Source organism: Puma concolor, chromosome A3 (assembly GCF_028749965.1).
Source record: "Puma concolor isolate L17-30 chromosome A3, mPumCon1.1.hap2, whole genome shotgun sequence".
Taxonomy (NCBI): Eukaryota; Metazoa; Chordata; class Mammalia; order Carnivora; family Felidae; genus Puma; species Puma concolor.
The window spans coordinates 130193634-130211283 of record NC_141669.1 but is presented as its reverse complement, the minus strand read 5'-3'; the positions used below and the strand labels follow the sequence as shown (position 1 = coordinate 130211283).

The following is a 17650-nucleotide window of genomic DNA, read 5'->3' as shown; positions in this document are numbered from 1 at the left end:
TACATTTTAAATGCTATCTTCCTATACATAATCATATGCTCAGACATGGTTGCAGTCAATGTGTATACAATTTGGTGTTTATCTTTTAAACATTAGAAGTTAAGGAAGCCAGAATACTGTTATTAAGCTTAGCATTTTTCTTCCTATTCATTTTATATAGTGAGTGCTTGGTAAATATTTGTTGGGGGACTATTCATATATTTGCAAACAAGAAAGTATCCTTTATACAAGTCTATCTTTATTTGTAAAAAATAATATACAACTAAAACTAATTTGATTTTTAAAATCAAAGTTCATTTAGTGATAATGTACATTTTATAATAAAATTGTAGTAAAATACTGACATTTGATAGTTTAAACAAAGTATCATTCATGTAAAAATCATGTTGCATGTAAAATTTAATTAGAAAATTCATAGTTCACAAAAGTACATATATTTTTGTTGATAGCTCATGAGAACATCATAAATTTACTCAAGATACAGAACAAAATTCACAGTTAGGCTTGACATTTAGTACTACAAAATTTTATGTGGAGTCCACTGATATTTTTGTTAATAAGGTACACCTGAAATAATTGAGACTGCCAATGATTTGACATTTTATTGTATAACCAAGGTCTATACTGGCTTTACAATATGTCTAGTAATCAATTATGTCACCAATAATTTAAATGAGAAATCTAGCTTAAAACACCACTCGTATATACCCTTAGCAGGATAATTAAAATAAAAAGCACTAGCAGCTTTGATTTCCATTTTCGTGAATACATACAAGACAAATCTGTACTTTATAGTTAAAATGTGTACAAAAAGTCAAGCCCTGAAGTATTTTTCCCAGGAGAGAAGTTCTGATGTTAAAACTTTGTTAAAAAAAAAAAAAAAAAAAAAAAAAAGGAGAGAGAGGTAGTGTGTGAAAGGATTTTTACTTAAAATGTTAAACCCCTGCACCGCTTAAAATATGCATGAAATTTAACCTATGTGTTAACATTTTCCCATTCAAGAGTCAAATTTATATCAACTCACAGAATGTTAAAGCTGGAATGCCGTTAAAAAATAGTGGTACAGAAGTGGAAGAACTTGGGTGACTTCAACGAAAAAGTACAGCGTCACATAATGTTGTGCGGTTGTCAGTTTAGTGGTGCCGCGAGCAAAATACATGAAGTGTTCTGAGTCCAGCCACCTTCATCTAATCCAGACTTCTTCATATGTTTTTACCAGAGAGAAAATATCCTTCAAAACGGAGCCATTAAATTCTTCATTGTTTCAATAGCACACAGTTGTTATAAAGGTATCCATCTGTCCTGGCCCTACCATAAAATTAATAATAAATAACTCAGAGAGGAAAATCCGTAAGCCACAGGGAACGTGTGCGCGCCCCACACTCTTCTTAGTTTCTATATACAAGCGGTGCTTGTGCACGTTGTCCAGTGGAATCAGGCGAGGGTTGGGAGCTAGCAGCCTTACCTTCAACTTGTCCTAAGTGGGTGCATCGGAAAATAATAAATAGCCTCATAAAATTAATAGCAACAAATGCTACCTGTCCAAGGTGAATACTATATTATTTCTCATAAAGTGTAGGCAGTGTCCCTAGAAATCCCAGTAAGGAAAACCCACGTATCTCATACAAAAAGTGCACAAGTTTGTCCTGTGTGTAAAAATCTCTTAATTTGGGTGCATTTTTTAATCCAAAATGATTCATACTAATCAAATACGTGAAAAGAGTATAAAAGCACGCCAACAAAACACTAACGACAAAAGGAATGATTTCAATGAGATGGGAATGAGACAGAAGAGATTAAGGGGGTCTCAAGTATCACCAGTTGATGGAACTGCCTTTTACAACGTTAAGTCATACACATATGGAATGAGTTCGTAAATAGGAAAGCTATAGGATGAACAAACTTTTAACCTGGACAACTGTTACAGTTTCTTAATTCAAGACCATGGCTTCAATGCTTTATGACCTAGGAAGCAATTCCTAAAAACAGTCAATTGGTTCGATCTCTTAGAAATTAGGGGGGAAAGAAGGCATTTGAAAAAATTACTTGTAACCATTAGCAACGGAAGAATAACATTAAAAAAATCAAGATAAAATACAAGAAACATAGGAGCTGAGGTCCCCAAGGTACCAAAGGACAGAATCGGACTTCTTCACATTAGAATTAAAAAAATATATAGTTAAAAGAAAAAGCTAACTGGGCTCTGCACAGCAGGTTAAATACACAACCACTTTGAACGGAAATGATCTGGCCCTCTCGTAGTTCTGAGAACGTGCCCTAACATCCAGTTCTCTGTAGACAAAATAGCAAAAGCACATAATTTCATTAGCAAAGGCCCCTTTTAGACTTAAACTCACCTCTGACAAACCAAAGTTTGTATTAACAATTATCAAACTACTATTTTAATAACATTTTAAGCTTGCAATATTATTTTTCTCATGCCTACTCCAGGTCACTGGTTCAGAGGTATATATGCTTTAAACTAGCCGAATTTACAAGTCCCTATGGTGACATTCACACAAAGGTTTCATAGCGTTATGATCGTTCCGTCTTCTTCTAAGAGTTTTTGATCTGGAGCACGTGTTTCTGTACCTGTGCCACTTGCGATGGGGGCTAAGCTCACATCATTAGAAGGAATAAAACCATTCTGTCCAGATTCAAAATTGAGTTCTATTTGCGTCAGTGATTCCAGGCTCTCGGTAGTGGGAACAGCTTTCGGAATCTGCTGCGGCACTCCGTTACCTTCAATAATAATGTCGTCCTCATCACTGTCTTCATCCTCTGGCTCAAAGCTCGGTTCTGCCTGCTGGGGATAGCCCAGAAGGCTGTTATCAGTGGACTGGCCAGAGCTGCCAGAAGTCCGACTGTTCCGGACAACATTGTTCCTCTGGTTTGCTGGTCTCACCGTGATGATGAGGTTGCGGCTGTTGGCGATCATCATGTCTGTTACTTGATCAAGACTCTTCCCTGAAACTTCTATGCCGTTGACTTCTAAGACTTCATCATTCACAGCTAACAGTCCTGTGCTTTGAGCCAGGCCTCCGGGGACAAGTCTGGATATAAAGATCCCTGGGACCTTCTCTAAGCCATGAGGTGTTACCCTGACACTGGAGCCATCCCGGATGTAGAATCCTAAGGGTTTCTCAGTGCCGTACTTGTAAAGACGAACCCTACGATGTGTTTCTGGGAGAATATCCACGTCTATAATAGAAGACACGGGTCTGAAGTCTTGGGGCATGCTAATGACTATGTGTGGCTTTTTTCTATGGTTGTCAGGACGCAATACGTTGGTCAAAACATTCTTCTTCTTTATTAGTGTGTCTGTACCAAAGGCACTGTAGTCTGCTTCTTCTGTTTAAAAACAAAATATGATAATTATAGAGATACTGTAAAAACACCCATTTATCTACAGTTGAATCTATACAGAAGGGAGAACTCACATGCATTTGGTACACAAACAATTTAAATATTAGCTTCTAATCAGATCAAAATGTAGTGCAGTGGTAAGACTGCTGTACCAGAAAGAAACCACTAGGTGGCCCTCTCAAGTACACATCATAAAAGAAGCAAATGCTGAAGTTAAATCTGAGCAAGCTCAAAGGCTATTAAGCATTAAGAGGGCAAACACGATTCTGGTAAGTCTTACAAACCATTCTTAAACATCATTTCAGGGGCGCCTGGGTGGCTCAGTCGGTTAAGCGGCCGACTTCAGCTCAGGTCATGATCTCGGGGTCTGCGAGTTCAAGCCCCGTGTCGGGCTCTGTGCTGACAGCTCAGAGCCTGGAACCTGTTTCAGATTCTGTGTCTCCCTCTCTCTGACCCTCCCCCGTTCATGCTCTGTCTCTCTCTGTCTCAAAAAAAAATAAACGTTAAAAAAAAATTTTTTTAAACATCATTTCAAATGCGTTACATAAAATGTATTTTCCCTTCATTTAAGAACCTCCAGTTTGCATATTTCTGATTCTCCTCGATGTAAAATGCGACACTTTTGAATCCCAAGGTAAATCAAGAGAATGAACCTGTAGGAGAGGCTGACTGGGCAGATAATATGCATTAAATGATAATGTAATAAGAGGAATATAGATCTAGAACGTAGGGATTTTGGTCTTCTGCAAATGTTCTCTTCCAGCTTTCCAGGGGGGAATTCTTCATCTCCCATTTTCCCACTTTGAAAGACGCTGAAGTGTAAGATTGTTAACTTTTTTCTTCACCGTGTGTGAAACAACGGGGGGGGGGGCAAAGGAACCTGTCTGGGTGGTGGGGACACAACCGGCGGGAGGGAGGACCCTGGCAGCCCGGAGCTGCTGCCTCATTTAACCATTTAACGTGCGGCACGGCCCCCTTGCTGCAGGCATCTTTCTTCCACTAAAGAAATCTGTGCGGCCAAATCCAATTTGCCACGGAGCCTTGTTTTTTTAGGTAAAAAATTTCTCATTTTTAAATGCTGATACCCAATTAAATAACAACAAAAACCAGCTTGAGCCAAATAACATCTGCTAACATCCGCGGGCTTGAATTCATTCTTCCAGCCAACAATCTAGAATTCTGATGTAAACTAAGGGAAAACGGGGCGCCTAAAACCAGATAGGTATTCTTAAATCACACTGTTGAAGGAAGGCATCTACAAACAAAACATCTCATCAGAGAATGAGGTAGAAAAGGAAATGAGATTGACCACAGGTACGAAACTTGAAATCATGTTTCAAAAATAACCAATGAGAAGAAATTAAAAAATCTTAGCCTCAGCTCCTGCTACAGAGAATAGTATCACTGTACTGTGTGGGACAGGACTTAGCTTCCATTCTTTCCCTGCACTCTCACCTTCTATTGATAAATATTTCCATCTTTATAAACCAGGAAATCAAGGGTACAAAATAACCATTAAGAGTACAAAATACAGAGAAAGACTGGACCTGGATTTTCTTATCTGGCCAATACCTTATGCATTCACATAATGAGTATTAAGTGTCAGGTGTGGGTCTGAATATGGAGAACTTGGGTATTTTTTTCTCATGTTGCTTGAACATTCTTTAAAAGCTAGCTGCAGAGGGGCACCTGGGTGGCGAGTTGGTTAAGCGTCCAACTTAGTTAGGCACAGGTCATGATCTCACAGTTCATGAGGTCGAGCCCCACACCGGGCTCTCTGATGTCAGTGCAGAACGCGCTTCAGATCCTGTCTCTCTCTCAAAAATAAACAAACATTAAAAAAAAAAAAAAAAAAAGGCTAGTTGCAGATAAATGTACAAGACCAGGGGTACCTTAATTTTTGGCATTTTTTTCCCCCTGGGGCAAATTCTGTCTTCATTTATAAAATATGCATACTATGTTCCTACAGAGACAAATTTATTTATAATTTGGCTTTGGAAATTAACCCAGTGACACAAGAATCTTTTTGGCAACACTTGGGAAAGACTATCAACAATAGTCTTCTACTGAATGTATTTTCCCAAAAGTATCTTTTCATTTTAAAACAATCAATTTAAAAAAACCTACATAATATTTATAAGGAAAATTCCACACTGTACACACTGGAACAAAATTAAGTTGCCTACATGGGAAACCTGACCCCCGCCCTCCCCCCAAAAAAGAAAGAACAATCCTAAATCTGCATAATTTGGCATTGCATCCAGACTGTTTGAATGCTCTCTGCTAAATTCTCAAAAGCAATATGCCCCAGTACAAAGGCACCTTTGTTCTCCCATCTAGCTAATCAGTTTCTAGCCACTGGGAAAAGAAATATTTTGGCAGGAAGCCAGGGTGCAGAGTGTTAGTTTAAAGTGTAAAGGTGACTGTCCACTGGGAACCGGGAGTTCATTTTCTACCTGAGTCTGTGTATCAAAGCACTGAACTCAGAATGAGATGGAAAGTTTGCAAACTTGGTTCACAGCAACCTCCCCACCCCCCACACCGTAAAAACCAGGGCTTATGCAACAGTACATGATATAGGCTCAACACCTCCCTTATCCCAAGCCCGTCTCTCGGCCACAGCCTCAGCTAACTGCGATCATCACGGATCCACTTGGAATGCCTGCCAGGAGCCAAACTGCGGGTCTCCCTTCCTTACAGAAAGTTCCTGTGCTTTACTTAGAGAGGAGCCTTGCAGCCACTCCCCGGGACCTCTTACTCTTCCAACAGTTAATTCCAAAAGGCCTGGCTGTCTCATTCCTTAACGGACATTGAGTCGTGAGTCACAGATTCAGAACAGGGGGTAAGGGTCCACTAGTGACCTAGGGCAGGCACAGATACGTGAAATAAAAGCCTACGGTGTTAAAGCAAATCTGGGGGATAAAAAACCCAAACCCTCCTATAAACCCCATCAGCATCCCTGTAGAGTAAACACAGTAACAGTTCACAGTAATCAAGAAAGTTCACGATGACCCATCTGAAGTTCGATGAGAAGACAGGGAAGAAGGAAATAATTTCTGAAATTATCCTACTCCAGGGTTGACAAACTTTTCCCCAAAAGAGCTCTGGAGTAAGTATTTTAGGTGTTGCAGGTCATATAGTCGCTGCTGCAAAAGCCACGATCAGTACGTAAAGGAAGGAGTGTGGCCGTGTTCCAAGAAAACTTTATTTACAAAAACAGCCAGCAAGCCTTGTTTGCCAACCTTTGTTCTAATCCAAAATGGTTAAATGAACTAGATCTGGCAGCTTTAAAAGGATTAAATATCACCTAAAGCAACATTCAAAGTATGCAAATCCCTTCACTTCCTAATATAAGCAAACCAATCACCAAACGCCGAAGCTGCACTAGGATGTAGCCAGGCAGATCCCGTGACCAAGAGAAGGTGGGGGCTTGTTCTCATGGTGCTTGCACTCCACAAGAGGGGACTCCACAAGAGGGGCCAGCAACCCGAATTTCAAACAATTACGTTATTAGAAGGAGCCAAGAACTGTGGTTTGTCTACAGTGCACCGTAGGAGCCTGGCCTGGTTTGCAGGGAGACACAAGGCTTCTCCAGGGAAGAGAGGTTTGTGCTGAGACTGGAAAAGAAGCCAGTAGCTAATCAGGTAGAAGGGAGGGAAGAATGTTCCAGGCACAGGATCCAACGAACATAGAGAAGGGCTGGATGGGGCAGACGAAGAAGTCCAATAGAGAGAGGGGGGGAGGGGAGGGGAAGGAGCCAAGAGCCCAGTTAGAGGCAGCAGGGGCCCTGCAGACAAACGGGGGGGGGGGGGGGGGGGGGTTGTTAAGGATTATGGACTTCAGCCTAGGGGCAATGGGAAGAAAACCAAAGGTTTGGGTTTTTCTACTAAGCTCACCCAGGCTGTAAACTGGAGAATGGCCCTGAGGGAGAAAACGAGGAGCCGCCGCCGAAGTGATTTTGGATGGCCCCTGGCCTGGAGCAGAGGTAGTGCTGATGGGGAAACGAACGTGAAAAATAATTAGAACAGTTTTAATACTAACAGGCTCGGTGCCTGAGCAAAAGACAGGCATATGTCAAAGGTGACACCCAGGTTTCTGTCATGAGCAACTCGTGTCACAATTTCTTCTTTTTTTTTATTTGACCTTATTTCTTGGGCCACACCTTTAAACCATTTTTTACAATTTACAATTAAAATGCATATCCTTTAGAGCATTTTTATTTATTTATTATTTTTTTTTTTTAATTAAAAAATTTTTTTTTCAATGTTTATTTATTTTTGGGACAGAGAGAGACAGAGCATGAACGGGGGAGGGGCAGAGAGAGAGGGAGACACAGAATCGGAAACAGGCTCCAGGCTCCGAGCCATCAGCCCAGAGCCCGACGCGGGGCTCGAACTCACGGACCGCGAGATCGTGACCTGGCTGAAGTCAGACGCCTAACCGACTGCGCCACCCAGGCGCCCCATAGAGCATTTTTAAGTCAAACCCTGACTCACTGAAATGGAGTCTTAAAGTACATCTGCAGAATAATGTCGAGTGCACGGTTTTAAGAGATGAATGGGGTGCCTGACCAGGTGTCTGGGCCACAAGACCATGTCTTAAGTGAGAGAGTGTGTAAAGGGAGGCCCTTCTAGTGTTTCCAGCAGACTCTTCTGAATAAATCCAAGATAAAAATGCATTTGTCTGAGATCATACAAAAACTGATGGTAATAGACCACGAAGTTGTGGTGTGGATATTCTGATCAGATCTGGGGAGGAGTCTGAGCACAACAGATCCCAGACTTGGCTGCCTGTCATGCGAGCTGGGAAGCTTTTAAACTCCAATAGGGGAAGGGGGTTGACAAAAGATCTGGCAATCTTCTCTGTGAATACAACTTTTAAGACACCAGAGACTTTATCTTCTTTTGGTTCTGCTTCCGATGATAATAGCCCTAGAGACGGGGTCTTTCTTCTAACAAATTATTACAAAACATAAAACCTTTCAAGATATGTAACAATAGTTTATGCATTCAACTGTGACCTTTCAATTCAAAGAAACTCTTAGTAGAAGCATCAGATTTTCAATTAAAGATGTACTGTAAAAGACACAGTTTTAAAATTTTAAATGGTTCTGAAGTTTTTTTTTTTTTAAATTTTTTTTCAACGTTTTTATTTATTTTTGGGACAGAGAGAGACAGAGCATGAACGGGGGAGGGGCAGAGAGAGAGGGAGACACAGAATCGGAAACAGGCTCCAGGCTCTGAGCCATCAGCCCAGAGCCCGACGCGGGGCTCGAACTCATGGACCGCGAGATCGTGACCTGGCTGAAGTCGGACGCTTAACCGACTGCGCCACCCAGGCGCCCCTGAAGTTTGTTTTTTAAAATCACTTGGTACCATATCAAACGTAATCGCTGCCCTAACGATTCCTAAACTGGGATCAAGAAGCCAAGAAAACAGAAAATGTGTTGTAATTGAGCAGTGAAATGTTACTATACGTAATGTCATGCGTTATATTAGTTTCCTGACTTTAATGCCGTTTATCATTTACATAAAATCAGCTTTCTACTTAAGCATCTGTTGATCTTTAAAAGAAAAAAAAGTATCACCGTGAATCACCGGGCACTGAGTAAGTCTGTAAGACAGACAGTAAAGATAACTAACTTGCCCTTACATAAGGTGACTTCAGGTCTGATAAAGGTGGGAGGGTCAGGGGGCTTTGGCTAGGGTGGTCCAAAGAGACTCTTAGAAGAAAGTTATGTGTGTTAAGATCTGAATGATGAGGAGGGAGCCATGGGAGGAGCAAGGAAAAGGGGGAAAGAACAGCAGAAACACAGAGAGCAACGAGCTTTCCAAGTCTGAGCCAGAAAGCAAGCCAGCCTGGTGGGCTGTGATGAGGGAGTAGGGGAACGGAGAAAGATGACGTTGTAAAGTCCAAGGCAGGAAGGATGTTATTCTGGGTAGAGTGGGAAGGGAGAAGGGGGGTTATGAAGCAGGAATGACTCGACCAGCTTACTTTTCTGCTTTCCTTAAGTCCTATTTGCATTACACTTGCATTTTTATTTATTTATTTTAATTTTAATGTTTATTTATTTTTGAGACAGACAGAGACAGGATGCGAGTGGGTTAGGGGCAGAGAGAGAGACAGAGAGAGAGAGAGAGAGAGAGACAGAGTCCGAAGCAGGCTCCAGGTTCCAAGCTATCAGCACAGAGCTCGACGCGGGGCTCGAAATTACCAGCTGTGACATCATGACCTGAGTCGAAGTCGGACGCTCAACCGACTGAGCCGCCCAGGTGCCCCAAATTACACTTGTATTTTTTTTTTTTTTTTAAATTTTTTTTTTTCAATGTTTATTTATTTTTTTTGGGACAGAGAGAGACAGAGCATGAACGGGGGAGGGTCAGAGAGAGAGGGAGACACAGAATCGGAAACAGGCTCCAGGCTCCGAGCCATCAGCCCAGAGCCTGACGCGGGGCTCGAACTCACGGACCGCGAGATCGTGACCTGGCTGAAGTCGGACGCTTAACCGACTGCGCCACCCAGGCGCCCCTACACTTGTATTTTTAAAAGCAAAGATGTTCTGTCCAATGCACTACCTATTTCTAAATCAAATTCTAAGAGCTGTTCACTATATTGGACATTTACTTCTAGGGCAAAGAAAACTTTTGTTCACATAGAAACATATTTAAAAAGCAAATAGCAGAACATAACCACCCGTACCAGACATCAGGATTAATCCCACAATCGTTAAGTGTCACTATTCCAGTAATAAGCACACGTAGTGGTATAATCCAACTCCTATAATCTAACAAAAAGGATAATCCAACAAAATTTTGTCGGATGGCAGGAGTTTAAACATAGTCACTCCTCACTTAAATACACATCCCGAACAGCAATGAAGTTTTTAATGAAAATCACAAGGAAGGCCTACCACTCAATGATTCAGCTTCTTCTGCTTAACACAAGTTCCGCTTGAATGTTTTGTCTTCTCTCCTCTACTGCCGTTCCTTCCTCTCCAACAGTCTCTACACAACCAGACAAGGGCCCGCTCCTGTCTTCATCCCTGCGAGACCGGATGTCCACTCTCAAGAATTTCAACGATCGCTTGTCCAGACTTTCAATCTTCTCTCACTAGCCTCTAGATTTCGATCATAAGTTCCAGTCTACTACTTCCAATTTCCTATGACACAGTTAAAACTCATCAGCCAAATAAGCCCCCCCCCCTTTTTTTAATGTTTAGTCTATTTTTGAGAGAGAGAGACAGACAGACAGACAGCATGAATGGGGAGGGGCAGAGAGAGAAGGAGACACAGAACCCAAAACAAGCTCCAGGCTCCGAGTTGTCAGCACAGAGCCCGACGTGGGGCTTAACCCCACAAACCGCAAGATCATGACCTGAGACGAAGTCAGCGCTTGACCAACTGAGCCACCCAGGCACCCCCCCAAATAAGCCTTTTTTGTTCCAAAACCAAATCCATTTTCTTTCCAAGTCAATGTCCCTCTTCCAAATTCTGCTTGTTTATGGCACTGTCCCAGCCATCAGACTCAAATCCAGAAACCTATTTATTCTGTTTGAGTCCTCTTCACATCCCCACCATGCAGTGGGGAGCAGCGACTCTCAAGGACCAGATACGCCCCTTTCCTCACCCGCCTCCTCCACCGGGGCAGCTTCCCGGCTGTCTCTTCATGCCAGCTACTTGTCCTCTCCTCTAAGACCGCTGCTCACCCCATCTCATCCCCAACAGCCAAATTAATCTTCCTAGGCTAATACCCTAATTGTACTACACCACTGTTAGGTATCTACGCAATCCATCTCAGGGGTCTCTGGGAAAATTAACGTGTGTGCTTCCAAGTATTTTGTGAACAGCGTAAACGTGACCCTCGGAGGTTTGTTGGTGGACTTCAGTTCCTCCAAACCTAGAAAAGCAGAGCTACGAGACCAGTGCAGTCCCAAAGCCCTGGGAGTGGTCCAAGGCTTATCAACCGATTGGAAATAAAGTTTCACCTTCAAGGGTAATCCCCACCCATTCTCTCAAACTGCTCTCTGGGTTGGTTTATAAACATAGAAAGGCTCTCATTATCCCACCAATACTGAACTTGGTGCTGTCACACTGGCTTTCTAAACCTCTTCATTTACCAAAGACAAAGGAATAAACCCCACACATCAGGCCCATGTGCAGACAGGCAGACACGGAGGAGGCCGTAAAGTTTAAAAAAAAAAAAGTTTTAAAACTGAAAGTACATTTGAAAATGCTTGTCCCACAGAATGGTTATTTCAAATGTTCTTTTGCAAGACTAATATCAGTGTTTAAATTCCTCCAAAATAATGGCTTCCTCTCTAATTTTCCAGATAACTAACTGACATTATTTCTGTGAAAAACATCCTAAATAAGTAACTTTCCTTCAGGTATCTATTAAGTAGTAAACACAGCATCTGAGAGTTCGTTGCCACCAAAAAAAAAAAAAAAAAAAAAATTAGAATGTTTCTCTGATTTCAAAGTCATAGCCTTTCCAAAACATCTTTCTGAATGAACAAAACTCTATTCACCAAAGTGAATATTCAATGCATATCCTATCAATGAGGAAAATAAACTACTTCTGTTTCTAAAACAATTCTTCTACACAGTGGTACTTACCCTTTTTTTGTATAAAAATCCTAAGTAGTGGGTTGGCCGTTGAAACAGCTTTGTGATAATTATCGTCATTGTTTATAGGTAGTAAGTCTCCATGGATGTCCGCATAGCCTACTAAAACGTCAACATTGGGTATCTTATGAACATGTTGCAGTAATCCATAAAACTCCTCAAATTTTCCAGGTTTGGATCTTTCCAGTGAAAACCGACGAAATTCAGCTCCAAACTATAAATACAATGAACACATTAATTAAAAACAAAATAAGTAACAGGACCCGATTTGAAAATGCACGCCACAGGAAAATTAACAGGCATGGTACTTCCCTTAATAAACAAGATAGTGGCAGTGACACAGTCCTTAGTCTGAACCCTCACTATCTGGAGATAAAACAGCATAAGAAAGGCACAGGAATGTGCCTTCTCACCGCTGCATCTCTGAGGGGCACTCCCTTCAGGAGATGCAGGCTCACTTCAACCCCTGGGGTACGCAGGCCTCACTGGGGACTGTCCTGCAACGGTGACTCAGCTCAAACCGGTCTGGAGCCCAGATCTCGACCGGCAGTACTCTCCCCACTCAGGCCGTGCGGTAACAAAGATGCGCCCAAGTCTTTATTTTGGCCATTAGCAAAAAGTACCTAAGTTTCTTCCCTTATAAAAGGGATTATGACTTCGCAGGAAGTGGCAAGAATTAACAGCAACATATAAAAAAGGGGCTTTGAGTTTCTTGGCATTAAGCTACCATACAAATAGAGGTATATAAGAAATAGGTCTAGAGATAAGGAGTATCTTCCCTATGATAATGCTGGAAAAAAGAAGCTTTATTAATACATAAAACGTATATCCTACAACCACCCACATAACACAAGAAGTGGTTATGTGCTTGGCACACTGCTGAGCCCTATAGATGGGCTGGGAGCAGGAGCTCACCCATTAGTGGGTAAAGAGGACAATGACATCAGCAAGGTCTTAAGGGATCAAAGAAACACCTCTATCAGACCCAGTATTTACCTTCACAATTCTGATTTTCGGGTATGTTTCCCTACTCTAGAATCACATCTCTGCTCTCCAAATGCCAGATGATTAAAGTGGCTGTTATTGAACACTAAGGACTGGCTTCATCTAGTCCCTGATAAACAGGATCTATGACTTAATATGGGACTACCTTCCTCAATGTGGAAACCTAGGAAAGGTTCATCAGCCTTCCTCAAAAAGTGTCCTGGCCACAGAAGTCTAGAAATGCTATGTAACTATAATCACACTCTTAAGGAATCACTGTGGAGACCGGATATTACAGACTCAGTTCAGTCCTACAGTTGATTTTTTTTTTTTTTAATTTTAAACAAATGTTTGCTAAATATGTTCTACCACTGAACTTATTTTTCCTCTAAATATCTACTATTCACAACAAAGATTAATGTATTCTAATGTAAGGTAATGTAATGCTAACACAGCCTTAAGCATCATGCAGAGAAAGTCACCATCAGAATAATTTGAGAGGTTACAAATGTGTCAATTCATCTTCCCAAGGACCTATGGGATATCTGAAGTCACTGTCCTTATTGTATTTAAGAAGTTCATCTGCCTTACTAATACCCACACTGCTCACTAGTTTTAAATTAAGTTAAAAACTCCCTAAAGCTGACTCTTACCTCTAATAAATAATTTAAAAAGTTTCCAAAACACATTCTTGAAACACAAACACCAACATTTGTCAAGAATATAAGGTGACTCATACCTAAAACTCTCAAAAAGTTCAGTCACACCTTCATGTTTCAAGGTAAATAAAAACTGGGCAACACCCTTCATATCAGAGCTAGTCTTACGATGTTATCAAAAGTCACAGTTTCTCCTCCATTTTCTTTCTTCTGGTATCGTAAGGCAGAGTTGCTAGTGTTTTCTGATTCATGCCAGGGTTATCACTTCTCCTGGTACATGTATAAGAGTAACATCTAACAACTGAACATTTTAGGGCTCCAATGTCTTTGCTTTTGCTAAAGCTTTTGGGTGAAAAGCTTCTGCTTAACATTTTTTCTCTTCCTTAAATGTTATGATAAAAACAATGAAAAACTGTATGGCTTCACGGCAGCTGTGCCCTTTTGCAAATGTTAGCAGAAAACAAAACCAAACAAGAGAAACTGTTATGCTTCTTGCAGAAAAACAGGATCAGGAGAACGTTTGACTACATGAAGAAAAATACTAAGAGAGAAAATCAAGACCCACTCAACAACTATCCACTATGTGAACCATTTATAACTCTTTTTTAGCCCAGTCTACTTTGTCCTGGCCACACGGAATTTGGCCTTCTCCCCTGGGAGAATAGACACCTTCTCTCAGCATCTGTTGGTACATCCGAGAAAAGCAAAGTTAATTTTGATATTGTCTGCCCACGAACAACAATCAGAAAATGTATAGCTCAGGAGTTGTCCCAAGGTTATTAAAGGATACCACCTTCAATATTGATTAAGAACTTTCCTAGGTCCGCAAAGATAACAAAGTTGACACACTGTTTTCTCCGCAGAAGTAAGAGAGATCCCAAACGTGGATCTGCACATCACCTGGTCCTGGCTGCAACCTCTTGAGGATCAGTTTTGTAAAAAGCTCTGATATCACCAAAGCAGTGACAAAGGGAAATACTGTTTCAAACATCTGTCCAAATATTTTTTAAATGATAAGGAGGACAAGTGTTTAATTTAATCCACTAAAAATAAGCGTGTCAACAATATCTATTTAAAACACAAGGTGTCACAGACACATTAAAAACAGGACCTAATGCTGTGTCTATTCATTGACAGCTAGAAAGAACAATGACGGAGCCACACTTCACTTGGTGCGGGTTCTCAGAATGCCTTGACTCTAGTTAAGAGAGGAGGTTCACTAACAGGGCAGCCTGACAGGTCAAATATGGAACATGTAGTAGACATGTGTGGGAAAGATCCACAGATCAGCTGACAGCAGAGAAGGGGCAGAAAGCCTGAAATTCCAGTCCCCAAATGCTCCAGGTTTCTAGTCCAAGAGATAAATTACCACTTCACTGTATTTATCAATGCACCTAGACTCTCGACTCATTTTTCCTAGGATAAAAAAATTAAAGACTTACTACCAAGATTAGGACCACAAACTGAATTTTAAAATTATGCAATATCGTAAGTGTTTTTCTTTTCTTAACCTCAACTCCCACAGGCGCAACCTAGATTTATAACAGGAATGCCTGAGAAAGTTCAACCACTGGGCACAGAACCACTACTGCCCCTATGCAGCTCAGGAAAAATGTCTGTATATCTGGAGTCACCTTAACCCTTAGCTTAAGCATGTCCCTCCAATTTGCTATGACAGCTCCATGGAGGGCACAGGGAAGAGTGTATTCCTTAAATTGCTGTAACTGCATTTCTGTTCCTATTAAACAACGGTTTCTGCAACTAGTGCCTATCCTGATACAGAAGTTAAGTCACAAATAGCCCTGTTAAATGATGTTAAAAAAAATTACTGCCAATATTCTTGATGTCAGGATCTCAGTTACAGCAACCTACACAACTCTGTTTATCAACTCTAGATAATAAAACCATTCTATCCACAGGCTCCCTGATTTTGTATTTGCCCTAAGTAGTCTTACATTCAATGACGTTTCATTATTTTTTAAGTGGATACGTGCTGTACTGTTCTCCCAGGCTTGTACGCGCGTTTTGGTTTTCTCAACTCTATTTTAAACGTTCTCATAAACATTTGTATTCTATGGAGCGTAGAAGTTACTCTGTAAAAAGGCTTTCAGGTTTTGTCATGAAAGCAGAGCTTGGCGAAGTCATCACCTTTCTGAGCCCTCTGTTTTCTCAGAGAAGCAAACTAGATTAAGCTCTTTTTGACCCTTCAACTCATGGAAATGGTTTTGCTTGAAAATGTGGTTGCCGAACACCTCCAGGTTCCAGCTCAAAACCCCTTTTGGAAAGCATGCTCTAACTAATCCCTACAGACTACCCTGCTCAGGGAGCCTTGCGATTGAGGAATTCAGTGGACAGGGACGGAATCCTCAACAGACTGGGCAAACCGCTCGGTCAGGAATGAAAACACTTGATGTGAAAAGGTAGCACGATGGAATGAAAAGCGCATCCAGCCTGAAACTGTAAAGTGCTACTCAAACGAAAGGTGATAGTGTTAATTTTGTAGATTAAACGCCTACCAAAGTTAGTGCTGGAAAAATCCCTAGCAGGAAGCACAGCTAACTTTAAAAGGGCTCTTGACTTCACTGGGCTCTCCCTTTCACCAACTCGATGCACCCTTGAACCGTAGAAAGGGGTAACATTTTGTGGCCCCGCGGGTTCCAAATACTTTGGACTCACAGACCAGGAGCTAGAATTTCCCCCCCAAAGATTTCCTACCACCCAGCGCTCCCATCCCCGAACAGGAATGAGATTTAAGGAACGAGATTAAGTGCTCCACTGGTCTTCCCACCTGGGCTAGGGGCAAACCCAAGCCCCACCTTCGCCCCCTTCTCACCAAGTTTTCTCTCCGCTACCTCCTGCCTCCAAATCCCACTACCGCAACCCCCCGCCCCGCGGTTGCAGACAACGGGCAGCCCCCCTCAGGCCGCCCCGGCCGCCCCCCTTCCCCTGGCCCCCATCGGCCGGCGGCTCCGCCCAGCCCGGCCCCGCGCACCTTGCTCTTCACCTCCATGGTGCCCAGGCAGCCGCTGCCCGCTCCGTGCCGGTGACTGCGGTTCATGCTGAGGCCGGGCCCCGCGGCGGCCTCCTCCGGCCGGGCCGCCCCTCGGGAGCGCAGGGAGCGAGTGCGCGGCCGGCGGGCTGGGGACGCGGCTGCGGCCCGGGCGCTTCCTCACAGGCACCTGCAGAGGGGGCGGCCGCGGCCCGGGTCTCCGCGCAGAGCTCCGCTCGGCTGGCTCCTCTCGCGGCGAGACCAAGGGTCCGACTGGCGGCGCGGCGGGCGGGGACGCGACTCCCTCCCTCCGGGCCTCGGCGGCGGCCGCGACGGCGGAGAAGGAGGAGGAGGGGGCGGAGCAGAGGCGACAGGCGCCGCAGTCTCGCTCTCGGCCACCTCCCCCGCACGCCCGCGCGCGCGCGCACCCGAGCCTGGCCGGAGCGGCGGCGCGTGAGCGCGCTCACCTGCAGTCGCCGCAGAAGCCTCGGCGGCTCGCGCTCCGCCCACACCCAATAGGAAGCGCGCACCTGCGCCCGCGCCGCCAACCAATCGATACCCGCCTCGCGAAGCGCGTGGGCGGACCGCCTTCTCGAAAATCCCGCCCACCGCCCTGCGATTGGCCCCGCGCTGCGAGGGAGGGGCGGGATCACCTGAAACTTTGGGCCTCCTCCCCGGACCTAGCAGGACATCCATAAAGCGCATGCGCGGGCTCCGGCGTTTCCGTCTCGGGAAGGCCGGCCGGAAGCGCGAGCGCACCTGGAGAGGAGCTGGGGCGGGTGGGCCTTTTGCGCAAGCGCAGGCACGCGCCTGATCGCCCAGTCCCGGCGAGAGCGCGCTCGGCGCGGGGGTGTGCTGCGCGGCCCAGCGGGCTGCAGGAGTGGGGTGGGGCTGCTCGGTTCCCGCCGTCCCCCGCCCCTCGTCCGCTTTGGGATGCTGCACCCTGCAGCAGCGTCCCTCCACCACCCGGTTGGGTCGTTTCGGCGTCCAGCTGCAAGTCTGGTTACAAAATAAAAGTTTTCTTGCCT

General features: G+C 43.6%; 1 protein-coding gene across 1 annotated transcript; it reads right to left on the bottom strand.

The window, feature by feature from the left end:
* Positions 1–381: 381 nt before the first annotated feature.
* PARD6B (par-6 family cell polarity regulator beta) lies at positions 382–17099 on the bottom strand. The gene is made up of 3 exons (XM_025932411.2): positions 16626–17099; positions 11982–12204; positions 382–3351 (listed from the first exon to the last, which is right to left on the bottom strand). Exons 1-3 carry the CDS (start codon positions 16689–16691, stop codon positions 2528–2530), a joined length of 1113 nt encoding a protein of 370 aa, XP_025788196.1. The 5' UTR covers positions 16692–17099; the 3' UTR covers positions 382–2527.
* Between the last annotated feature and the right edge of the window lie 551 nt (positions 17100–17650).

What these genes read in the sequence shown, in the direction of transcription:
- PARD6B (XM_025932411.2), bottom strand. Translation starts at nt 16,691, where the DNA reads ATGAACCGCAGTCACCGGCACGGAGCGGGCAGCGGCTGCCTGGGCACC. An exon ending in CCATGGAGGTGAAGAGCAAG is followed by an intron (nt 12,205 to 16,625) that starts GTGCGCGGGGCC and finishes TTGTATTTATAG; the next exon opens with TTTGGAGCTGAATTTCGTCG. An exon ending in GATTTTTATACAAAAAAAGG is followed by an intron (nt 3,352 to 11,981) that starts GTAAGTACCACT and finishes GTTTTTAAACAG; the next exon opens with AAGAAGCAGACTACAGTGCC.